Raw genomic sequence first — 26,106 nt, forward strand, 5'->3', positions numbered from 1 at the left:
GCCGCCTATGAAGTCTTAAAATAATTGCCTCATAATATGAAATTTAAAAAAATCAAGTTTGAAACAATGAAGCGCTGACAGCCTGTTGCCTACACATGAATGGGAGTTGCGCTTCAATTAATAGTTCAGAAAAAAAAATTGCTCTTTTTAAAAATCATATACCAAAACGGTTTTTAACACTCGATTGCGTTTGAAATTGTTGCGCAACGGATTGGGCTTCTAAAAGCCCATGTTTACCTCCAGCAGCAGCTGAGGAGCTTCAGGGGAAAATCACACTTTTCATTTATTTTGGGCCGATTGCCGGCTAAAGGAAACCGGTGTGTTCCAACATACCTTTCTGTTTCTTCCGGATCTTCTCCACCAAGCCTCGTATCTGGACGTACTCCTCCCACTCTTTCCCTGGAGAAGGGGCAGCACTGCTGCATTCTAATGGGACATACATGGGGGAAACCTCACATCATAAGTAACATAAGGCAATCACATTGGGGAAACAGGCCCTGACACTGATCAAGCCTAAGAACATTCCATGGACACAGAATCTCCATTGAAAATGCTTCTTAGTCTTATGGGCCCATTGTCAAAAGTAGTATACTATATATAGTATAGGTTGCAGGGTGCCATCCCGGCTACGTACTCTGTAAGAGCTCCGATATGAGGTTTATCATCTCTCTGGGGGAGACCACAGCCATGGCGCCTGTCCCCGACTTCTGAGTCTTCACTCGACTCTTCTTTCCCATGGTGCAGCTGGACAGCGAGCGGGATAGGAACTGGGTTGAGAGAGACAGACAGCACAAAGTCATTCACTCAACTAAAGCATATTCTTGGGAGAGAAGAAACATTACAAAAATCACTCATCTCTGTTAACCCAGAGGTAAAATCTTGTGTAATTTGGTCAGCTGCGCGATTCACTTCAGTGTTCATACATGTTAGAAACTGAAAGTAGTCACCCTCACAAAAGGAAAAGCTTAGCCAAAGTCCCCCCTTCCCCACCTGCCACCCCTTCCGGACCATGTGGGCGCACTACAGGCGAAGCAGTTTAGGCACCGCCTTCACCCAATCCTGACACATCCAAATAACCAGTGACAAAAATAAAATGTAAAAAATAAAACTGGATTTTCAGATCTCGCAAATCCCATTTATCTCTCGGTCAACAAGCAGAGTCTGCCCACGGGAGATTACGAAATCACATTTCTAAATCAAATTTTAAAAAATTGTCCATGGTCGTACTCACTAGTCGCCACTAAACAGAAGGGAAAAAATAATTGAAACTAGGAGGGAAAGACTACCTAAACATGTCCAATATGAAATGTGCTTTCCCATAGGGCTGAAGTTATTTTAATGGCATTTAAATATACCTACATTCATTTTTATTAACTTTATTGTCATGTAGATATGTATATTTTCAGCCATTCCTGAACCTGAGACCAGAAACAGGATACCTGAGAGCAATACCAAAATAAATGGTCTATTGATTCTGTATCCTCAGAACAAAATCTGCAGAGCTTCGATGATTTTATGAACCAAATTATCAACATTTTGTTGGTGGCAAGAATTCGATATAATAATTTTAGCTGAAAAGCACATCTTCAGAGTCTTGAATCTTGCTTTGTTTTATATATCAACCCATACACCCTGTACAATGGAATCGGAACATCAAAAATCTCTTCAACTCGTTTGCAATCTGTATGGCACAGTTATCAACATCCTGGTCCTCAAATGAAACTGGTATACTTTCCTATTTATGCTATTTTTATTTCTGCACCAGTTTTGATCCTTTATATTGGGCAGACAAACCAGTTCCCTACCTCCCACTGCCACCTGCCTCCTCCATTTGGGGTAACACTGAAATCAATTGGTTGTACTCTTGGATTGAGCAGACCTTTCTGTACATTTCTGATAACTCTGTGAAGGACATAACTCTACCATTCCAATTTACAAAGCCCTTTTCAAAAATCTTTCCCATAAATACAGGTATTTTATCAACCAGCACATTTGAGTTCAGCCATAATATTTGTTCTATCAGGGGGATGAAATTGAAATTGTAGCCAGCTCCGCATTGTTTGTTTGAAAAGGGATACTTTTCAATTAATTGAAATTGCCATGTCTCAATCTGCAAAGGCAAAAAGGCCAATTTTAATGAGCTTTTCTTAGTAGTCTACTTGAGAACCATTTAGGGTTAAAGCAAAACTTTTGAATAAGTGAAGCTTTTAGAGAGAGGTTTAGTGATTTTATATTTAATAATCCCCAATTCATCTTCATTATATTGATAGGCACACTTTATTTTGTCTGGTTTAGTGTCCCAGATAAAGCAAAATGTTTTTTTGCTCATATGATTTGAAAAACAAAATCATCAGGAGGCAGCGCCATCTCCATTTTTCTTTATTTTTGTAATAGATTACATTAGATCGTTCTTGAATAAGTTCAAGATCTTTTTGTTTTTCCTCTAACTTATTTTGTATCTCTGTAGTATACTTTTTATTGCCAACTACCTGTACTATTAGTTCATGTAATTCCCTTAGCCTCGTCTCTTTAGCCAGAAACTGCTTTTTATTATTGATGAATATTGAATGACCTATGAAGGTACATTTAAACATACCCCAAACAATAAGGGGATTTGCTGAACCTATATTATACTGGAAATATTCAGTTATAAATTATTATTTTTTAGTTAAAAATAAGTTGTCCTCCAGTAAACTTGGATTAAATTTCCAATATCTCCGGCCACGTGGAAATTCTATAAGAGAAATGTGAAGGCCAATTAGATGATCCGATCGCATTCTGTCCCCTATTAAAACGGTTTTAACCTGATACAAGAGAGAAAGAGACAAGAAAGTCGTCAACTTGCTTGATTAAGTCTCCATGTACTTCTCACTAGTTTTGGGTTTTTAAGTCTCCAAATAGCCACTATTTCTAATGATGTGTCCATAATATTTGTGATTTCCTTAAGGTCACGGTGATTATAGTTTGTAGCGGGATTACCTTTACAGTCCATTGAGGTACTTAACCTCGTGGCTAGGGGGCAGAATTTTCACTTCTGGATAAATAGCGTGCCCAATTTCAACTTCCTGCTACTCATGCCAAGAATATAACATATTATTCATAGATTTGAATAGGAAACGCTCTGAAGTTTCTAAAACTGTTTGAATCATGTCTGTGAGTATAACAGAACTTATGTAGCAGGCAAAACCCCGAGGACTAACTGTTTTCCCCCTCTCTGTTCCCTGAATTGTCTTTGCCAAGGGATATTTCATGGGAACTTGTTTTCTGTTCATACTGCTTCCACTGGATGTCACCAGTCTTTGGAATTTGGTTGAGGTTATTCCTTTGTGCAATGAAGAAGTAGGACAACTAGGAACTGAGGACACTTTTGTGAGTTGCGCAAGACGTGAAAAGCAGCCCTGGTTTGTTTTCTTTCCTGTATTGAATATAGATTGCCCGGTCTACAATTTGATCGATTAACTTTTTAAAATACCTAACGTTGTATTACAAAAGTAGTTTGAAATATTTTGGCAACGTTTATAGGCAACTTTTGAAATATTTTGTAGTGACTTAGCGTTTTTTGTAAGCTGTTTTTTTCTGGATCAAACTCGCTTGGACATTTTGGATATATATGGACGGAATTAATCGAACAAAAAGGACCAATTGTGATGTTTATGGGACATATTGGAGTGCCAACAAAAGAAGCTCGTCAAAGGTAATGCATATTTTATTTCAGCGTTTTGTGTAGCGCCTGCAGGGTTGAAATATGCTAGCTCCTTTGTTCACTGCTGGTGCAGGCTATCAGATAATTGCTACTTATGCCTTCACCGAAAAGCATTTTTAAAATCTGACATGTTTGGCTGTATTCACAATGAGTGTAGCTTTAAATCGAGTATCTTACATGTGTGATTTAATGAAAGTTTGAATTTTATAGCATTTTATTTGAATCTGGCGCTCTGCATTTTCCCTGGTAATTGGCCAGTTGAGACATTTGCGTCCCACCTATCCCTAAGCGGTTTAAATTAACCACGTAAAGACTGATCCTTTTTTATAATCTGCTAAACTGTTACAATTATAACTGGCTATACGTATTTCACCCCTTACCATAACTATACTATTCTCCGTCTAAATTGACCATAATTATTGCTTGTAAAGTTACTGCCATCAGAGGTAGTGACAGTCAAAATTAGAGCTTTCAAATGTCTGATATTTAGAATTTAAGAAAGAGGTTCTAGCAATATTTGTTTTATTCCCTTGCCTGTTTGCCTGTGAGCCAATGCCACAGATGTTAGAAAATTGAGGCAAGATATTATGTGGGTAGTAAATCTGAGTAGGTTGATGTGCATGACATTGGATGTGATTTAATGAGTATGTACGATGTCTGTATAAGAGTAAGACTATAATATGTGCTGTCCAAATAAATAAATGAATAACTCAAGTCAATTTACATGGTTGAGTGTCTGTGTGTAACATGTAGTGCGTATAGCCTTAATATTCATGATGATAATTGTAATCCATATCGTATCACTGTCATAGTTGCATCTTAATTACCTTTAACATAATTGAAAAACATATCCCAGAATTTCCATAGCAATTGACGTTTCACATGATCATGAAAGAGACCTTGCATTACTCTAGAGATAGCTTCACTACAGTACAAATGTATTCCGTACAATGGTTGCCGTTTTCCTTTGCTTGTACGTACGTATGTATGCATGCATAAGTCTATGTGTAAACGAGAATGTAATTGAGTACATGTGTGTTCATATCCACTTCATACTGTTCAGATATTTTTACAATTCCCATACTTTCTTTTTTTCGTAACCTGAAGTCCAGGTAGAATTTAGCACAGCCATGGTGTTATGGAACTCTCGGAATAGCTGTCCATCTATAAAGAGTTGTCCACAATGAGAAAGGCACGCTTACCCTTCTCCCGCTGTTGCCTCTGTACCGGATAGTCTCTTACGACGTTCGCTTATCTCTTGGAAATTGGTCATGGAGACCAAATTTGGTCCCTTTAAGCTCCCTTCCCCTGCTTTTGATCAGCTTCTTTTGTTGGTAGTGTTCAAATTTTGCGATGATCGGTTGGGGACCCTTGGTCTTGTTGCTCCGAGCTCAAAGTCTGTGTACTCGGTGGAAAGCCACAGAGTACACAGATAGGAAGTTTCAAGGAGGATTGTATGAATTCTCTGATCACACCCTGGATGTGTCCTCAGAAATCCCTGAAAAAAAATAGATTTTCACGCATGCTACGACTTTGTATGTCTAGTATCATCCTGTTTTCCCCGAGTAGACAATCCATGTTGGAATCATGGATTTTAACCATGGCAGTGAGTGCCTTGTTCTCGCCTTGGAGCGTGAGAATTTCACTCTGGCTAAACTCCAAACTCCCCCTCAGCCCTGCTACCTCCTCACACAACTTTTCTACTGCAGCATGGATTCTAGCCAGAGCACTAGCTTCAACTTTAACGATAAGTAAATAATCTGTGTCTGCAGATGAAACTGTGTAATATAGTGTAAAGCTGTTGGTACTCATCGATTGCCCTCAGGATCTCCTTAGTATCCAGGTTGGCTCTTTACTGCAACCAGTTGTTTTACGAAAAGATAACAATGAGTCTTTCCCACGACAATGACAGGTGTCTGTAGTACAGCCAGCTAGCACTTGCGGAATCCATGCAAAAAACATGTTTGGTATTAGTATTTAATTAATAGTGGTTTCGTTTTAATCTCCTAATCTTTCCAAATGTTGTTTGATGCTCAAGCAGCTAATCCGCTAGATGCACATTTTCTTTGCATGCTAGTAAATAAATAGATATTTAAAAAGGTTGGATGTGTCTGAATATTCATAAATTTTTCAACAGCAGTCGACAACGTTCTTCTGGCTCTGAGGCCCATGATATGCTAATGTTGTGTTAAATGGATATTACGCCAATCATATCCAGCCTGGCATAATTTGATACGGAATCTTTTCTTAAAATCTAAATAGACTTACGCTGATAAATAGGCTATGGACATGAGTGTATGTTTCCATTTTAATAATTGTCAATTTCATCTTCATTATATAGCATAGCAGTCTCTCCCCTTCATTATTTCACTGTCCATTCATTATATTATAGCCTGCTGTCGGAAAGCCTATGGTAGGCCTAAGTTTAATACTTTAAGGAAAGGAGAAATATTTGCTTGTGTCTGACACACGCTGGTGGCTTTCATTGACGGGTCCTTTTGCCGGGGTGTGAGTTTGCTGAGTCGCTCTATAGGCCTATGTTAATTTAGAAAGTTTCCTAAAGTAGCCTGTCTGGACTCTCTCTCCTTAATAAGGATAAACCGGTGACTTAATCTTGTAAAAGGTCTATTTTCAGTAAAGGCCCTTTCTCACCAAGTCCGTTATTTTAGTCTGAATAATTAAGAAAAAAATGTATACAAGTGTGTCTCGTTTATGACGCAGTTCACACCAATTACGAAATATCCGTCAATTATTTATTCAGAACAGGTTCGATTTTAGCATCTTTTCGCATGCGAAAATAAGCTGTTTACCAATAGAAATTGTTACCTGGCACACAGCCACTGACAGGACTGTGGGTTCGTTGTGCGAGTTAATTAACACATCTCGCTCTGCCTGTTATTTGCGTTTGCAATGAATCAGTGCAGCAATGTATCAATTTAGCCAAAGTGATCACAACAGAGCTTGGCTACACGTTGCTCTCGCCAATGTAGCCATTTAATAGCCATTCAGAAAGCCAGGCGATCGTTCAATTATTCTCTCCTTGAATAGGCCGAGGTCTAATAGTTTTAAAAAATTGCCCGAAATAAGTTTCAAACTATATTGCTGTTCATTGTCTATACACTGAGTGTACCAAACATTAACTTTCCAGTACAGACTGACCAGGGGAACGCTATGATCCCTTATTGAGGTCACCTGCTAAATCCACTTTAAAAATCACTGTAGATGAAGGGAAGGAGACAGTTAAACTCTGTGATATGTGAGACGGTAGCGTCCCACCTGGCCAAAAGCAAGTGAAAATAACGAGCGCAAATGCAAATAAATTACTGTAAAAATCAAACTTTCCTGAAATCACATGTAAGATACCAAATTAAAGCTACACTTGTTGTGAATCCAGCAAACACGGCTTTTCGGCGAAAGCAAACGATGCTATTATCTGAGGATAGCACCTCCGTAAACAAAGCGAGAAAAGCATATTTCAACCCTGCAGGTGCGACACAAAACGCAGAAAAAAAATATAATTCATGCCTTGCCTTTGACGAGCTTCTATTGTTGGCACTCCAATATGTCCCATAAACATCACAAATGGTCCTTTTGTTCATTTAATTCCTTTCGATATATATCCAAAATGTCCATTTATTTGGCGCATTTGATCCAGAAAAACACCGGTATCAACTTGCGCAACGTGACTACAAAATATCTCAAAAGTTACCTGTAATCTTTACCAAAGCATTTCAAACTAATACAACATTTTTTTTTACGTAAATAATCTATAAAATTGAAGACAGGATGATCTGTGTTCAATACAGGAGGAAAACAAACTGTAGCTAGCTTTCTGGTCACACGCCTAACAGTACACTTGAAGTGACCCTCGTTCTGAACAGGGCTTCTTCATTACACAAAGGAAAAACCTCAACCAATTTCTAAAGACTGGTGACATCCAGTGGAAGCGGTAGGAACTGCAAGAAGGTCCCTTAGAAATTTGGATTCCCAATGAAATCTCATTGAAAAGAGAGTGACCTGAAAAAAAAACATCTGAACGGTTTGTCCTCTGGGTTTCGCCTGCTAAATAAGTTATACTCACAGGCATGATTCAAACAGTTTAGAAACGTCTGAGTGTTTTCTATCCAAATATACTAATAATATGCATATCTTATCTTCTGGGGATGAGTAGCAGGCAGTTGAATTTGGGCATGCATTTCATCCGGACGTGAAAATGCTGCCCCGTCACCAAGAAGTTAAATAATAATTTTTAAGCCTTGAGACAATTGAGGCATGTATTGTGTGTGTGCCATTCAGACGGTGAATGGGCAAGACCAAATATTTAAGTGCCTTTGAACAGGTATGGTAAAAGGTGCCAGGTTTGAGTGTCTTAAGAACTGCAAAGCTGCTGGGTTTGTCACGCTCAACATTTTTCTGTGTGTATCAAGAATGTTCCATCACCCAAAGGATATCCAGCAAACTTGACACAACTGTATGAAGCATTGGAGTCAACATGGACCAGTCAACATGGGGGGGGGGGGGGCTCGTTCAATAGCTAGAAAGAGGGGGAAGAGACAAGCTAGTGGAGAAGCGTGATTTGTGCAAATGAACAGTGAAGAAGACAGATGTGTACGTTGGAAATTAATATATTCATGAACGCATCATTCGTATAACTTATATATTATAGGCCTGCTAATGTGAATCTATGTGACCACATGTGCTATAGGGAAAAAAGACCAAAATTATCCACCAGATAAGGCTGCGTGCATGTGTTTCTACTGTCTAATGGTTGTCAATGTTATCTTCCTGCCCATCACAGCTGTCTCTATACATCCCCTTAAAACTTTCCTTATCAATCTTTAGGACAGGCTACATCGATTTAGCATTATCCTATAATGTAGACTTTTTGATATCCTACAGAAGGGACTTAAGGTTTTTCATGTGTTTTGGGGGAAAGACAAATGTGATTTGCTTATCTGTCTGAGTGAGATGGCTGCAGGCGGCTTTGATCGATGGGTTCTTATAGGTGGGTGTGTGAATGAGTTCCCTAATTCTCTATGTCCATGCAGAAAGTTTCCTAAAATAAGCCTGTCTGGGCTGCATCTCTTTAGGCAGATAGAAATGAAACTAGCAGGGTCAGCATACAGTATGTGCGAGGAACGAAGACAGGTGCCAGTTTCACATTTCCTCTCTTATTAAAACGGGGCACAACTGAATGAAACGTGGCCAAGCTCCTTTTATGAACGCACCTATAGGATGCTTATCCTAATATTTTCAGTAGCATTATATTTTCCCAGTAGTATAGGATTTCCCTCATTACTACGTCCTCTCCAGCCACTTTGAACAACATATTGCCAGAGAATGACCGCAGCAGTGTTGGTGACGTTTTGCGAATTGTTTGGAAAGTGGAGGGAAAAGGCATCTAATTGGTGTGAATGGTTAAGTGCGTCAAAAATCGGAATATGTACTTTTCCGGAATTCCTCTCCAATCTGACATTACTTAATTTGTATACTACACTAATATTTGAGATAATAAAATGCTACTATGGTAACGAAGTGTATTGGTAGTGAAGTTGCAGAGAAAAGCCACGTGTTTCTTTTGAGTCTGGTATTTGCCAATCCCCCAGTCCAACGGTTATGTGGTTGACCGTGTACATTGGCCTGGCCAATTACCGTAATCTCAAATTCCAAGACCGCCACAGCCCTACTTTCCCATTGCAAAATGTTTCGCTACAATGTACACTTATGAATAAAATCAGGCAACAAACATCCGAGCCTTAAATTTTTCACCTTTATTTAACCAGGTAGGCAAGTTGAGAACAAGTTCTCATTTACAATTGCGACCTGGCCAAGATAAAACAAAGCAGTTCGACACATACAGAGTTACACATGGAGTAAAACAAGCATACAGTCGAAAAATACAGTCGAAAAATAAGTCTATATACAATGTGAACAAGTGAGGTGAGATAAGGGAGGTAAAGGCAAAAAAAGCCATGGTGGCGAAGTAAATACAATATAGCAAGTAAAACACTGGAATGGTTTGATTTGCAGTGGAAGAATGTGCAATGTAAAATAAATACAGTAGGGGGAGAGGTAGTTGTTTGGGCAAAATTATAGATGGGCTATGTACAGGTGCAGTAATTTGTGAGCTGCTCTGACAGCTGGTGCTTAAAGCTAGTGAGGGAGAAGTGTTTCCAGTTTCAGAGATTTTTGTCGTTCGTTCCAGTCATTGGCAGCAGAGAACTGGAAGGAGAGGCGGCCAAAGGTAGAATTGGTTTTGGGGGTGACCAGAGAGATATACCTGCTGGAGCGCGTGCTACGGGTGGGTGCTGCTATGGCGACCAGCGAGCTGAGATAAGGGGGACTTTACCTAGCAGGGTCTTGTAGATAACCTGGAGCCAGTGGGTTTGGCGACGAGTATGAAGTGAGAGCCAGCCAACGAGAGCGTACTGGTCGCAGTGGTGGGTAGTATATGGAGCTTTGGTGACAAAACAAATGGCACTGTGATAGACTGCTTCCAATATATTGAGTAGGGTATTGGAGGCTATTTTGTAAATAACATCGCCAAAGTTGATCGGTAGGATGGTCGGTTTTACGAGGGTATGTTTGGCAGCATTAGTGAAGGATGCTTTGTTTGCGAAATAGGAAGCCAATTCTAGATTTAACTTTGGATGGGAGTCTGGAAGGAGAGTTTACAGTCTAACCAGACACCTAGGAATTTTTGTAGTTGTCCACATATTCTAAGTCAGAACCGTCCAGAGTAGTGATGCTGGACGGGCGGGCAGGTGCAGGCAGCGATCGGTTGAGGAGCATGCATTTGGTTTTACTTGTATTTAAGAGCAGTTGGAGGCCACGGAAGGAGAGTTGTATGGCATTCAAGCTCGTCTGGAGGGGTGTTAACACAGTGTCCAAAGACAGGCCAGAAGTATACAGAATGGTGTCGTCTGCGTAGAGGTGGTTCAGAGACTCACCAGCAGCAAGAGCGACATCATTGATGTATACAGAGAAGAGAGTCAGCCCAAGAATTGAACCCTGTGGCACCCCTATAGAGACTGCCAGAGGCACGGACAACAGACCCTCATTTGACACACTGAACTCTATCGGAGAAGTTGTTGGTGAACCAGGCGAGGCAATCACTTCAGAAACCAAGGATATCGAGTCTGCCGATAAGGATGTGGTGATTGACAGAGTCGAAAGCCTTGGCCAGGTCAATGAATACGGCTGCACAGTATTGTTTCTTATCGATGGCGGTTAAGATATAATTTAGTACCTTGAGCGTGGCTGAGGTGCATCCATGACCAGCTCTGAAACCAGATTGCATAGCGGAGAAGGTGACGTGGAATTCGAAATGGTTGGTAATCTGTGTGTTGACTTGGCTTTCAAAGACCTTAAAAAAGGCAGGGTAGGATAGATATAGGGCTGTAGCAGTTTGAGTCAAGAGTGTCCCCCCCTTTGAAGAATCTCTTTGGGAATCTCAGACGACATGAAAGAGGTTGAACAGGCTAGCAATAGGGGTTGCAACAATTCCGGCAGATAATCTGGACCCTTTCTATCTAAAATTGTCTCGCCCGGCTGATTTGTACGGGTCCAGATTTTGCAGCTCTTTCAGAACATCAGCTGACTGGATTTGGTTGAAGGGGAAATGGAGAAGGCTTGGGCGAGTTTCTGTGGAGGGTGCAGTGCTATTGACCAGGGTAGGGGTAGCCAGGTGGAAAGCATGGCCAGCTGTAGAAAAATGCTGATTGAAATTCTCAATTCTAGTGGGTTTATCGGTGGTGACAGAGTTTCCTATCCTCAGTGCAGTGGGCAGCTGGGAGGAGGTGTTCTTATTCTCCATGGACTTCACAGTGTCCCGGAATTTTTTTGAGTTTGTGTTCCAGGGAGCAAATTTCTGCTTGAAAAAGCTAGCCTTGGCTTTTCTAACTGACTGTGTATATTGGTTTCTAGCTTCCCTGAAAAGTTGCATATCACGGGGGCTGTTCGATGCTAATGCAGAACGCCATAGGATGTTTTTGAGTTGGTTAAGGGCAGTCAGGTCTGGAGAGAACCAAGGGCTATATCTGTTCCTGGTTCTAAATTTCTTGAATGGGGCATGCTTATTTAAGATTGTGAGGAAGGCATTTTTTACAATAATCAGGCATCCTCTAATGACGGGATGAGGTCAATATCCTTCCAGGATACCCGGGCCAGGTCGATTAGAAAGGCATGCTCGCTGAAGTGTTTCAGGGAGCGCTTGACAGTGATGAGTGGAGGTCGTTTGACCGCTGACCCATTACGGATGCAGGCAATGAGGCAGTGATCGCTGAGATCTTGGTTGAAAACAGCAGAGGTGTATTTAGAGAACAAGTTGGTTTGGATGATAGCTATGAGGGTGCCCGTGTTTACGGCTTTGGGGTGGTACCTGGTAGGTTCATTGATAATTTGTGTGAGATTGAGGTTGAGATTGAGCTTAGATTGTAGGATGGCTGGGGTGTTAAGCATGTTCCAGTTTAGGTCACCTAGCAGCACAAGCTCTGAAGATAGATGGGGGGGCAATCAGTTCACATATGGTGTCCAGAGCATAGCTGGGGGCAGAGGGTGGTCTATAGCAGGTGGCAACAGTGAGAGACTTGTTTTTAGAGAGGTGGATTTTTAAAGGGAGAAGTTCAAATTGTTTGAGTACAGACTGGATCGTTCTATCTGGTCTGAAAATGTTGTCGTTAGGGATGGAGATTTCAGAGTTTTTGGTGGTCTTCCTAAGCCAGGATTCAGACACGGCTAGGACATCCGGGTTGGCAGGGTTTGCTAAAGCAGTGAATAAAACAAACTTAGGGAGGAGGCTTCTAATGTTAACATGCATGAAACCAAGGCTATTTCAGTTACAGAAGTCATCAAAAGAGAGCTCCTGGGGAATAGGAGTGGAGCTAGGCACTGCAGGACCTGGATTCACCTCTACATCGCCAGAGGAACAGAGGAGGAGTAGGATAAGGTACAGCTAAAAGCTATGAGAATTGGTCATAAAAGGAGGTTTCTGTGGGCGATAAAATAGCTTCAAGGTATAATGTACAGACAAAGGTATGGTAGGATGTGAATACAGTGGAGGTAAACCTAGGCATTGAGTGATGATCAGAGAGACATTGTCTCTAGAAACATCATTGAAACCAGGTGATGTCATCGCATGTGTGGGTGGTGGAACTGGAAGGTTGGATAAGGTATAATGTGGGGCGGCAGGGTAGCCTAGTGGTTAGAGCGTTGGACTAGTAACTGAAAGGTTGCAAGTTTGAATCCCCGAGCTGACAAGGTACAAATCTGTCGTTCTGCCCCTGAACAGGCAGTTAACCCACTGTTCCTAGGCCGTCATTGAAAATAAGAATTTGTTCTCAACTGACTTGCCTAGTAAAATAAAGGTAAAATAAAAATAATGAGCAGGGCTAGAGGCTCTATAGTGAAATAAGCCAATAAACACTAACCAGAACAGCAATGGACAAGGCATACTGACATTAAGGAGAGGCATACTTAGCCAAGTGATCATAAGGGTGAGTAGTGAGGTTGGTTGGGGTCGCGGCGATTCATGAGCACAAACAAAAGTTAAGTTTACATGTAATGACCACTGAAGGCCGTGAGAGACTGCAGAATCTAAACTGGGTCAATCAATACCTTAAACAGGGGGAGTTGATGTTTAAGCTCCAAGGCATAGTGGGCACATTTCACATGGAAATCAAATGCGTGTAAAAATCGACAGGATATTTGTGTTAATATTGCCTCAATATCAATCCCACATTTCCTCCCTCTACTCTTGGCAGTTCGGAGGTGCACCAGGTTGGCATATCATATACAGTAGCTTTCTCCAAGCGAAAAAGCTACAATTTATACAAAGTTAGCTGAAGCCTAATTACACTACAAACCAATGTTTTTTCAACTGTGCTTTAACACCAACGGAGAGGACAGCGTTTCACCACAACAGACTATTACGATATTAGCCTAATTTTCTGTAGGCCTACTGGTTGTCTTTCTGCAGGTCAACACAAGCCTTTCCTGAGAAAACTATGAATAATCACACTAGTCTGTTGTGTCATTCTGAGTATGGGTCTTCGTATACTGATGAGGGCATTGTGCTAAAAATTGGGTAACGGTAGTTCTTGGCTGATAGCCTAGTCCACACTTCCATGAGTACAAGGTTATGCAATGCTTCCACCTGACTGTTATAAGAATAATCTAGATTCTATAGGCCTAACCAACATCCGAGTGGGAGCATCCTAGAATGCTCTACTCACTTTTCAGTCTAGTAGTGAGAGAGACTGGTACAGTATCTTATGTAAAATAAAACAGGCAAAGGCATTGCCATGGTAACCTGTGGCTCGCCAGATGAACACAACAACCTCAAGCAGTCGGCAGAAACAAACATGGTGTCATACAGGGAGAGGAACTACAGTACAATGCCTGAGGTTTAATGTGATGTCCTTCTCTACTGACAACACCGTAGCACTAAAACTTTTCAGTACATCAACAGTGCACTACTTTTGCCCAGAGCCCAGGGTTCTGGTCAAAAGTAGTGCACTGTAAAGGACAAAGGGTGGCATTTGGGATGCAGATATTACCTCTCCAGCAAGAAACAACCAGGAGAATTAACCCTAATATGCTGTCAAATTAAACATCACCAAGGTAGCTTTTTTTCTGTAACAATACAGTGTTAGGCTGCTATGTGTTTCACACCGGCATAATGATGGCTTTAAACAGCTCGCCAGGGCGGTGTAGTGTCACCATGCAGTTAGTATTATATATCTGGACCTTAGACTATTTGCACCAGCCATTTTAGGAGTCATGTTTATCCACTCTGCAGCTGCCTCGCTCCCTCATGTCCAGCTTTTCTTTTCTCTCCCCCTCACTCTCAATGTCACCTGCTATTCTTGCAGCTACTGGCAAAAGCCAAAGAAATCAGTGACTCAACCACCGGTTCATGAGTCCAAAGCCATGTTTGGCAGTCAGGTCAAAACTCTGACCATTTTCCAACACATCCACTCTGAAGGGAAATAAGTGGGCACTGAGTGTGCCTGCCTTTCACAGACAGCAGCACCACTGTATAGCCTACATGTGCCAGTTGAAGTAGGGTTGATGCTGCCACACCCTTTAGGCTAATTCCAGCTAATATTGGGGAGGGAGGAAAAATAAGAGCGAGAGTGTGGGACGGCTACTTGATGAGGCCTTCAGCGACAGGAAGAGAGCAGTGCTGAGTGCTGCCTGTCACTTTATGGCTGCGTCCCTTCTGGCACCCTATAGTGGGCATGGTGCAATTTGAGACGGACACTATGGCCTAGCCAAGCAGCAGGGTGTAGGGCCAGCCATACAGGGAGGACGACTTCTCACATGGTCTGTGTGACCTCCAGCGGACCTGCCATCTTCCTGTTCCTAAAGCTAAGTTCACGCACACACCATGTGAGAAAACAAGACTCATCCTGAACCAGAATCTGTGCTTAAAAGGAGACGTTGAATATGAACAGTCTCCTTTAAAGCACAGGAAGCAGCCACTCAACATGCCATTTCTCAGCTTAATAATGTGAAAATACGTTAGGCACTTACCAAAGAAAGGTGTTTCGCTGAGCAACTACGGTCATTAGGGCTGTTATGGCCGGTGTGTACTTCCAAGAAAGGTCTAAATAAAAAGTCACATGCAACTGAAAAAGAAAGCCTTGTCTGGAATGAATCTAAGTACTGTTTTTGACCAAGTGCGCATGTGTCAAATCCACCGATTCTGCACCTCCTGTAATATTAGTAACGGAATTAAAACACAGTAAATAAAGAAATACAGTCACTGTAAAAATGTACCCTACATTGTCTACTTACATTAAATATTATTGCGTTCAGTGTAGCGCCGGTGAAACAGATTGATATGACAACCATACACTGTTGTAGGTTATAAAATCAATGACCTTTCCTGCTGCTGGATCAGCCAACCAGTAAATGGATGATTTTATTGGAGGTGCAGAAGAGTTTTATTTGACACATGCATAGTTGGTCAAAAACAATACTTAGATTCATTCCAGACCAAGCATTTTTACAGTTGCATGTAACTTTTTTGGAAGTACATACAGGCCATAACAGCACCAATGACGATAGTTGCTCAGCAAAACTCCATTCTTTGGTATGTAATGAACGTATTTTGACATTAAGCTTATAAAGCTGGTCAATGGCAAGTTGAATGGCTGCTTCTTGGACTTAAAAGAGAGTCGCCATATTAAATTATCCTGTAAACCCAGATTCTAATTCCGACTCATCTCTACTAGACTGGTCCTGATTTTGTCGGTTGTGGTTTGATTTTAGAACACTGAAACATGTTCACACACATAATTTGACAGAATCTGGAGACCTTGACCTAGATTTAACATGTTGAATCTTTCAAATCTGAGTTTAAGTCAAAGGGACAACAGTGGCTGGAAGAGTAAAAACAAGGAATCCTTCCAAAAGCATTCAGGGGGTTATGAACTGACAAACTGGGATTAGAAATAAATAAATGTGAAAAATATGAAAATGTCTGAAGGAATCACTTCTGTGATACAGCTAAAACATGACTGTTGCTGTCTGGGATTTCAGACAGCTCAGATCCCAGTCAAACAGTAATAGGCTAAACACCAACCCTCTTCTTCCACTCCGATGGACAAAGGCTTTGACCCACTTGCAGTGGTTTTTGGCCACGAGCGTGCCATTGGCATAGTTCACCTGCCCTGGCCCCTGACACTGTTTGAAAGTCTGCCAAGAATCCTCCACCAACACAATCGAGCATGCACCCATAGACAAACCAGAGGCGTATTCATTACGCAGATTCAGTTGCAAACCATTTCTTAAACAGAAGCAAACAGAACATACCTGACTTTGTCCAATCGAAACTCTCGTTTAGTTGCAAAACATTCCGTTTTGCATCTGTTTGGACAACTGATTACACCCCAGACCAAATGAAGTATCAAGGAGCCAAAGTTCCAAACCCTTACCCTACCACAGAAATGGAGGAGTCTTAAAGTGACAGTTCACTCCAAAATCAATGTTTATTAAATGTTTTCAGACCCTCCCCTACGAGATGAATGCAAAAGATAGGCACGGCTACCAAATAAGAACAAGAATGTGAGTGAGTCTTCTATGCCTTTTGAATTGAGGCGTGTAGCTGGATCTACAAAACCAGTTGTGGGACCTGGACAGGCATTCACAACTGACCACTTTTGAGGTCCCACAATTGGTTTCGTAGATCCAGCTACACGCCTCAATTTAAAATGTATAGGAGACACACATATGCGGGCATTCTTGAAGACAGCTAGTTACCTACATGTTATAACTTAAATAACAAACAAAAAATACAACATTACTAAAACGTTAACAGTCCAACTCAACTGGTTAGATTGTTCATCTTGTTAGAAGGATTGTGGAGAATATAAAATGGGCTTGGTTTCTTAAATGCTCCCAAGGAAGCTTTGTTGCGATAACGTTGGCTCTAAAGTGGCTGACAGGCAGCAGCTGAGAGTGAAATAGATTATCACAGTCCCACTGAGCTAGCTAACTGACGTTAGCTTCCCTACTAGGGTCGTCCTGCTGAATCACGCCCATCCAACAAGCAATCTAATTGGACTAGCTATCTGGCTAGGTTAGCTCACAGTCGTGGTTGCAGCGTAGCGGACGAGTCCATTCATTTGCCTCGTCCAATAAACACATCGTGGAATGTGATTAGCAAACGAGTAGGCTCTCACGCTCGTTTACTGTGAACTTTGAAAAAGAGAAGCCACCAGTAAAACGTAATCTGGTTGAAATGCTAAATTCTTTTAAAAACACATTTGAAACACGCTAGCTGGCTTGGCTCGCAAATTCGCAAGCGACGTTCGCACCGCAACGCAATAATGTCAGGTGAAAATGTCAATGGAAAGCAGAATTACTTGTAATATCAAGCAGTTAATTGCATGCAAATAATTGCTAATAATATGTTTGGCGAAACTAATTTACCGTAAATGGAGTGCAGTAGTTCCTCTCCTGTCAAACTGTGCACAATCCTCTTCCACACGGTAAGGCGAGCGAAACCAAACCTGATGTTGATTTGGGCGAGCTATGCCTGGAACACCGTTTTCTAACTATGTGATTGGAGCGAAAACGTTCTATACCAACATCAACAAAGTTATATTTCTTGATTTGTATTGGCTGTTGATAGGTGTGCGCTGCTTCATTTGTCTGCCAATTGGTTAAAAATCCAACTGGCTTCGAAAATGCAACTTTTTTAACGGGTTCTTTATACGGATTGGTTGAAATGATCAGGTTTACCGCAATTCCATTGGTCATACGAACAGTCAGTTGGCCACTCGCGAATGGAACGTTTGGCTTCGCAACATAAACACAAAACACACCCCTTCGTGGTTTGTGATTGGAAGTTTACTTTAGGGACTGAAAATTTCCATAAATGGTTACGATTCAGGCGACATGATTTGTTGACAAAGATGGCAATCGACGATCTTGAAACGAACAACGTGTCCGCCCCATTTGATTGTTTCATATTTTGATGAATTAGATATGGCGCGGTTCACGTCAATACGAGTGTAGCTATTTTAATTGAATGGATGAAATAATTGTACGATTTCTGCAGCTAGCTGTAACTAGCGAGGTTATTCAAGTGAAAAAAAGATAGCATCGCTGTGCTACATCCCTTTCATCGCCAATTATTGTCTTAGGAAACTGACAACAGGGTACAGTGTGCAGGGGCTAGTTAGCTAGCGAGGCTTCACCAATTTAGTTAGTATAGTTAATGAAAGAATACAGGGAGAATTCGATCCCTGGAAATCCAGCTGCAAGTCTGGATCACATCAAGCCATGTTGGTACTGGGACAAGAAGGACCTGGCTCACACACCCTCCCAGTCCGAGGGCCTGGACCCGGCCACCGAGGCCCGGTACCGGAGAGAGGGGGCTCGATTCATCTTCGACGTGGGCACGCGCCTAGGACTGTATCCTTCCTTCATTGATTAGCAACGAACACACACCGACTGTGTGCAAATATGCATGATCTGGTGTCTCTTTTGATGGGTTGGTTGTGTTGTCAGCCAGGAGAGTAAGCTGGTGCAGCGTCATGGTTCTGTTAGAATAATGCATTGTTTGTTTGTTATTTCACAAGTACCAGATTATATTCAGACTGATCAATGCAGCATTTTATTTTCCACGTCACGGTTACAGTAAGTCTTCAGTTCCTTAACCCTGTGATCAGACACTATGACACGTTGGCTACAGGGATCATATACTTCCATCGCTTCTACATGTTTCATTCCTTCAAGCAGTTCCCCAGATATGTAAGTATTCACACTGTATCTACAACTCTTGCTTTTGACTAACTCAAGTTTAGATCCCTGTAATATGGATAAGCTGGGTTGATTTGACTGATTTAGCTTCTGACCAGACTTAGCTATGTTAACGGTGGTTTAGATGAGCCTTTTCCAATGGAAGTCGTTGTCACCGGTTGAAAAGGGCTTCCCCTGTTCATCTGTGGCTGTGTTATATCTCCCTGCCTCGGCTGTATATACCCAGTTGACGAATGCTATGTCTCTACAGGTGACTGGGGGTTGCTGTCTATTCCTGGCCGGTAAAGTGGAAGAGACCCCAAAGAAATGTAAAGACATTATCAAGACGGCTCGCAGCCTGCTGAATGACATACAGTTCGCCCAGTTTGGAGATGACCCAAAGGTGAGTGCCTCACTAAAGTGTGTAAACTTTGACAATGGCCTGGATTACAAGACGGTAATACCTGTATCTATGTTGGCACTATAATATTGAGGGAGCCCCGTACATTGCATTAAATCTATTCATTTTAAGTTGCTAGTGTAAGGTTTTGTGACCCCTGACCAGGTAGTGGATTATATTTCCCTCCCTGGGAAGGATAGGGTCTGTATCCAAAACACTTCATGGTCACAATATTGTCCATGACTCTGTTCCTGTACAGGAGGAGGTGATGGTGCTGGAGAGGATCCTGCTGCAGACCATTAAATTCGACCTGCAGGTGGAGCACCCATACCAGTTCCTGCTCCGCTATGCCAAGCAGCTCAAAGGTACACGGATGCATATGCTTGATTAGTGTTGCAAAATTCCACTAGCTTTCCTAAGTTTCTCATCTTTTCAAGAAATCCTGGTTGGAATATTCCAAGATGGGAATAAGGAGGAAATCCGGGAATTCTGGGCGTTTTGGGAAAGTTTCCAACATTTGGCAACCCTGATTTATGCTATGATCTATGATTGGCTGGCCTGGTTACCTGTTCACTATGGTAGCTGGAAGTGTGCTGCAAAAGAAATGTGAAGGGGGTCGGCCCAATGATGTGAATCAGGCACTACAATTAATCATCAATGATATAACCCTAATCTGATCTCGTCTATTATTACCCTGTCTGAATGAAAACGACCCCTAAACTCATCCACCTCTTTCTGTTCACAGATCTGAAGTATTTCCGATCTGTTTCAGGTGATAAGAACAAAGTCCAGAAGCTAGTTCAGATGGCCTGGACCTTTGTGAATGACAGGTGAGCAGTTACACAACCCGAACATGGGAATGCTTAAATTGTCAGAACCATGGAAGAACAGCGATATCCATGTGTGTGTTATAATGCAATCAGTGCTGATCTAGGATCAGGTCCCCCTTCTTATTAATTATGATTTAAAAGGCAAAACTGATCCTTAATCAGAACTCCTACTCTGAGAGGCTTTATTAATATGTGCCCTGTAATTGATGTACACATGCGTCTCTCCTCTCCTCCCCCCAGCTTGTGCACCATGCTGTCCCTGCAGTGGGAACCAGAGATCATAGCTGTAGCAGTCATGTACCTGGCCGGCCGGCTGTGTAAGTTTGACATCCAGGAGTGGACGTCCAAGCAGTCTTCACGGCGATGGTGGGAACAGTTTGTCCAGGACGTCCCAGTGGAGCTGCTGGAAGGTGGTATTGGCTGTTCTCTCCATCTCTCTCTCTCTCTCTCTCTCTCTCTCTCTCTCTCGTACTTCTCTGGTTTCGTCATTTGTGTAAGGCTGTTTTTAGACTTCAAAGACAAAAGTATGCCTCTTTCGAGGTTCTCTTTCACACCACTTTGATTAATACCTAATTTTGTGGGCTGTTTGCTTATTGCAGTGTTATAGAGCCCCACAGTGGAGGAGATATAATACCCATAACTTAGCGGTCAAACAGGGAAATGGTTCCAATCATTTTTCCAAATCAAATGTATTTATAAAGCCCTTATTACATCAGCTGATATCTCAAAGTGCTGTATAGAAACCCAGCCCAAAACCCCAAACAGCAAGCAATGCAGGTGTAGAAACACGGGGGCTAGGAAAAACTCCCTAGAAAGGCCAAAACCTAGGAAGAAACCTATAGAGGAACCAGGCTATGAGGGGTGGCCAGTCCTCTTCTGGCTGTGCCGGGTAGAGATTATAACATAACATGGCCAAGATGTTCAAATGTTCATAGATGACCAGCAGGGTCAAATAATAATAATCACAGTGGTTGTCGAGGGTGCAACAGGTCAGCACCTCAGGAGTAAATGTCAGTTGGCTTTTTGTAGCCAATCACATTCCACCATACATTTTTCCCCAAAGTGGATTTTAGGAACACTTAACATAAGGGCTGTTTTGTGTTGGCTTACGCTGGCGTGATGTTTTGATAACCATACTGTGGTACTCTATCATTTACATCCATACTTATGAAATGCACTTCCCATTAATGACTTCCTCCTCTGCTCCATAGACATCTGCCACCAGATCCTAGACCTGTACTCCCAGGGCAAGCAGCAGATGCCCCAGACCCCCAGCGATAAGACCCCGCCTATCCCCGTCCCCACCCCTACCCCTCAGCAGCTGCAGGCCCTCTCCCAGCCCCCGCTCCCCAGCCCCCCTGTCGCGCCACCACTCAGCAAGAAGGTCTCGCCCCAGACCAGCCCTCCTCGCCAGCTGAAACGAGCCCACGTGAGTCTGACACCCAGTTTAAAGGTTCTTGTGAGGGCAGGCACCATGTTATTTTCATGACCACAGGCACTAAATTGAGCTGTTTTCGTTTTTGACACCCATTTCCCTTGTTGATGTCGTTGTTTAGGTATCGTCTCCTAAAGAAGAAAGCCAGGCACCTGGTGAGCACAACCTTTTCTCTGGCTGAGACAGTAGATTCATTTATTGGAAGCGTATGTCTGCCAATATTCATTTGAAAAGGATTCATAACAGTAGGTATGTTAGAGTATGACTTATTGCGGTTTCTCCATCTCTCTCTTCTCCAGAACCAGTGGGCTCTAAGATCCCCAGGCTGGAGCCTCCCATGCCCCCTCTACCCACATCACAACCCCCCTCAGGTGAGTCCCCCTACCCTGGTCCGCTCACAAGACGACCACACTGGTAGCCAGATTCACTAAGCCTCTACACCAGTGCAACAACTTCCGCACCTGTTGGTTTCCAGAGGGAATATCCGTAGATCGAAATGTAAAAGAAAACTCAAGGAAATAAATCCTATCCTGAAGTTTTATGAAGACAGGCCCATGTCCATTAGCCTTTTTGTTTTTCCTTCTGCTATTCTCGTATGGGTGATACTTATTGCACCGTGTAAGAATTGATTTGGTGTAAATGCTCCATAGATCTGTCCACTCCCTACTGTAACGTCTCATGTTGCTGAATAGATTATTGACACGTGGCATTCCTGCTAAGTGGTTGAGAAGCCCTCCGGATGCGTCCCAAATGGCACCCCATTTTCTACATAGTGCACTACAGTAGATAGGGAATATGGCCAATTGGGACACAGCCTCTGAGAAGCCCCTGGTCCCCTCCAGTCTGTCCCCTCAGCCCCAAAGGAGCTAGCTGAGCTGGGGAGGAAGAAGTGGTTAGCTGCTGGTATGAACTGGTCTGCTCTGACTTCTCCTCTGATTGGCTGAGAGAACGAGAGGCGTCTAGGCCAGGTTTAGACCCTCGGCGACAGGTTAGATGATGCAGACGTACTGTATGATGAGCACTTATTAGATTCGATATCAGACTTGGTGTAGGGGATTCCTTGTAAGCCTGCAGGTTAAAATCACAAGCGTTTAGATAGTTAGGGGATACTTAAGCAATAAGGCTCTAGGGGTGTGGTATATGGCCATGGTGGACAGGATATAACCCCATCCTTCTGCTACTCTACTGTATGCCTTGTCTGACCTCTCTACCTAATCTGATAATGACCTTATCAGCTGTTAAACTACTCTGCTTTTGAAACCGCACCGTTCGCTAGACAGCTTTGTTTAAGTGACCCGTCTAGGAAGGGGGGTGTGTTTGTTAGCGGTTAAGTGGTTTGATTCAGTTGTTTCTCTAAGGGTTCTTTAATTCTCTTCTCCCTGTAGACCGCAAGCCTCCAGCCTCCCACCCCTCCGCCCCTCTCCCAGGAGAGACAGACCCAACTGGGGCAGGAGGCCCAGCGGAGCCCCCTAAAGGACCTCCACCTCCCCCCCACTCAGCCTCCCTCCACCAGCCTCCCCCGCTTCCCCACCGCCCCCCTCCACCACCCCCGTCCAGCTACATCATGGGCATCCCCACCTCCAGCTCCTACATGTCAGGAGAGGGTTTCCAGAGCCTCCAGTCGATGATGAAGACAGAGGGGCCGTCCTACAGCACCATCCCCCCATCCTATGGCCCTCCCCTGGCCTACCACAGCCACGTCTACCCCCCTAACGCCCCGCCGCCTGGTCCTCCACTTTCCGCCTCCTACCCTCCACCCAACCTCCCTCCACCTTCCCCCGCCTACCCCCCGCCGGGGTACAACCACAGCTACCCTCCCCCGCCCCCTCATTGCATGCCCCCCGGACACGGGGAATACCCGCCTGTGATGGGCATCCCTCCCAGCAACTATCCCCCACCCCCTGGAGGACAGGGCCAGGTACCCCCTCCGCTGCCCCCTGGCATGCCCCCCATCGGTGGCATGAGTCAGGGGGCATGGATGAGGTGATGGGGGTGAGATTGGATGTGCCAAACCAACACTAGTCCTATTACAGCAGACAGGAGTCTCCAGTGTTACTGACAGACAGCTTTAGTGATGGGGAACACAGTTAACGCAAGGCCAGTTGGGGAGACCTGCCTCATGTACTCCCTGTAGTTTTCTGAAGCTGTCATCTTACGGTTGCAACATTTAAGTACTGTTCTCAGGTCATCCAGAAATCCCGGTTGGAACATTCCTGGAATCGTAGGGAATAACCAGGAAATCTGGACTCCAACCTGTATTTCTGGAAACCCTGGGAATTTGGGGAACGTTACCAGAATTTTGCAACCCTACATCTCCAGCAAGCCAAACAGCACAGCCACACCTCATCAAGAACCAACCATTAACTTCCATTGCACAAGTTAGTTAACGTGAAATACATAATGTGGTGTGTTTGTTGTACTATGGCTGTTTTTATATTAGCCTTTTTAGTAACATGTTTGTCCTTTTTTTATATGAAAACCTTTAGGTTAGCTTGCTGTACAAATGTAGGAAAGAATGGTCGGACCAAAAAGGAAAATGGCAGCTCCACTCTAACCATTCCATGGCTTGGATGTACAGTATCTTCCACATGCATTCCTTTCTGTTTGAAACACACTACTAAACCAGTATTATATTCTAATGTCAATGAATAGTCTACCATTGTAGCATTGTGCATGGACTGGAACATAAAGACACACTTGCATGATGCACACACAGGACAAACACATACAAGAAACTCACACATTAAATAAACACACCTTTTTATGGTGTTTGGACGTTTTATGTTTTGTTGTTGAACAAAAAGTATGTTTCATGCTTGCACATTCTTAGGAAAAAAAATGTGCGATCTAAAACCTAAAAGGATTATTTGGCTGTCCCCATTGAAGAACCATTTTTGGCTCCAGGTAGAACACTTTTGGGTTCCATGTAGAACCCTTTTCACAGAGAGTTCTACCTGGAACCAAAAGGGTTCTGCAATGGGGACAGCCATGGAATCCTTTTGAAAACCATTTTTCTAAGAGTGCAGCACTGCCATGAATTAATGGTTTAAAATTACTTTTTTAAATGTTGAAGTTGTCTTTTCATTATACCTTGTGAACTTCCATTGTTACTTAGTTTGTTTGTAATATGTGAAACGTTACTCTAAGCAAAGTTACTTGGCATTAAACATTAGTTTTTTTCTAAAGTTGTTCATTTATTTTTTCAATGTGTGACAATAAAAATATACAAAAATAATCCTATTGTACCCTGTTGTGTACATGATTCCTAGAGTCTTTCACCCATGCTTCTTGTCGTTAGATGGATTAGCCAGTTGGGGGCATCCTTGTCAAGCCACTTAAATTGTGGCCCAGAATGAATACTTTAGTAAAGGCATCCTTCCACCCTTAAATTTGATCAAGGTTGCTTGTTAGCCATCTCTTCTATTTATCAGTGTACTACTTAAGTTGTTGTGGGGGGTATCTGTACTTTACTATTTTTACTAAACTACATTCCTAAAGAAAACAATGTACTTTTTACTCCATACATTTTCCCTGACACCCAAAAGTACACATTACGTTTTGAATGCTTAGCAAACAAAAAATGTCCAATTAACACACTTATCAACATTCCTGGTCATCCCTACTGCCTCTGATCTGGTGGACTCACTAAACACGTGCTTTGTTTGTAAATTATGTCTGAGTGTTGGAGAGTGCCCCTGGATATCTGTAAAAATAAAAATAAAAACTAACCTCTGTCTGATTTGCTTAATATAAGGAATTTGAAATGATCATACTTTGATTTTTGATACTTAAGTATATGTTAGCAATTACATTTACTTTTGATACTTAAGTATATTTAAAACCAAATAATTTTAGACTTTTACTCAAGTTATACTTTACTGGGTGACTTTCACTTTTAATTGAGTCATTTTCTATTAAGGTATCTTTACGTTTACTCAAGTATAACAATTGGGTACTCTGCTATTTATGTGTAAGTATGCGTATATACAGTACCAGTCAAGTTTGGACACACCTACTCATTCAAGGGTTTTTCTTTATTTTAACTATATTATAAATTGTAGAATAATAGTTAAGACACCAACTCTATGAAATAACACATATGGAATCAGGTAGTAACCAAAAAAGTGTTAAACAAATCAAAATAAACTCAGCAAAAAAAGAAATGTCCCTTTTTCAGGACCCTGTCTTTCAAAGATAATACGTAAAAATCCAAATAACTTCACAGATCTTCATTATAAAGGGTTTTAACACTGTTTCCCATGCTTGTTCAATGAAACATAAACAATTAATGAACATGCACCTGTGGAACGGTCATTAAGATACTAACAGCTTACAGACGGTAGGCAATTAAGGTCACAGTTATGAACATTTTGGACACTAAAGAGGCCTTTCCACTGACTCTGAAAAACACCAAAAGAAAGATGCCCAGGGTCCCTGCTCGTCTGCGTGAACGTGCCTTAGGCATGCTGCAAGGAGGCATGAGGAG

The 26,106-nt window shown here is 42.4% G+C and overlaps 2 protein-coding genes across 4 annotated transcripts in view; one reads left to right on the forward strand and one right to left on the reverse strand.

Annotated features, from left to right (window-relative positions):
- setd3 (SET domain containing 3, actin histidine methyltransferase) overlaps positions 1–17,756 on the reverse strand; it is a 65,061-nt gene extending 47,305 nt beyond the window's left edge. For both annotated transcript variants that reach the window (XM_064927783.1, XM_064927782.1), the window contains exons 1-3: positions 17,642–17,756; positions 635–767; positions 334–426 (exon numbers count right to left, since the gene is read on the reverse strand). In XM_064927783.1, coding sequence (XP_064783855.1) covers positions 334–426; positions 635–737 — 196 coding nt within the window. In that variant the 5' untranslated portion in view covers positions 738–767; positions 17,642–17,756. The remainder of the gene's footprint in view (positions 1–333; positions 427–634; positions 768–17,641) is intronic.
- Positions 17,742–24,849, forward strand: LOC135507953 (cyclin-K-like). 2 transcript variants are annotated; one of them, XM_064927784.1, is made up of 10 exons: positions 17,742–18,628; positions 18,886–18,967; positions 19,227–19,358; positions 19,615–19,720; positions 20,101–20,185; positions 20,426–20,595; positions 21,397–21,614; positions 21,742–21,775; positions 21,920–21,991; positions 23,006–24,849. In XM_064927784.1, the coding sequence occupies exons 1-10, from the start codon at positions 18,432–18,434 to the stop codon at positions 23,605–23,607; spliced, it is 1,698 nt and encodes a 565-aa protein (XP_064783856.1). In that variant the 5' UTR covers positions 17,742–18,431; the 3' UTR covers positions 23,608–24,849. The 2 variants fall into 2 exon arrangements, with proteins under 2 accessions (XP_064783856.1, XP_064783857.1); XM_064927785.1 differs by having other exon boundaries at positions 20,128–20,185.
- Positions 24,850–26,106: the final 1,257 nt, after the last annotated feature.

This window comes from Oncorhynchus masou, chromosome 21 (genome assembly GCF_036934945.1).
Source record: "Oncorhynchus masou masou isolate Uvic2021 chromosome 21, UVic_Omas_1.1, whole genome shotgun sequence".
Taxonomy (NCBI): domain Eukaryota; kingdom Metazoa; phylum Chordata; class Actinopteri; order Salmoniformes; family Salmonidae; genus Oncorhynchus; species Oncorhynchus masou.

What these genes read in the sequence shown, in the direction of transcription:
- LOC135507953 (XM_064927784.1), top strand. Translation starts at nt 18,432, where the DNA reads ATGAAAGAATACAGGGAGAATTCGATCCCTGGAAATCCAGCTGCAAGT. An exon ending in AGTTTGGAGATGACCCAAAG is followed by an intron (nt 19,359 to 19,614) that starts GTGAGTGCCTCA and finishes GTTCCTGTACAG; the next exon opens with GAGGAGGTGATGGTGCTGGA. An exon ending in CCCAGTGGAGCTGCTGGAAG is followed by an intron (nt 20,596 to 21,396) that starts GTGGTATTGGCT and finishes TCTGCTCCATAG; the next exon opens with ACATCTGCCACCAGATCCTA.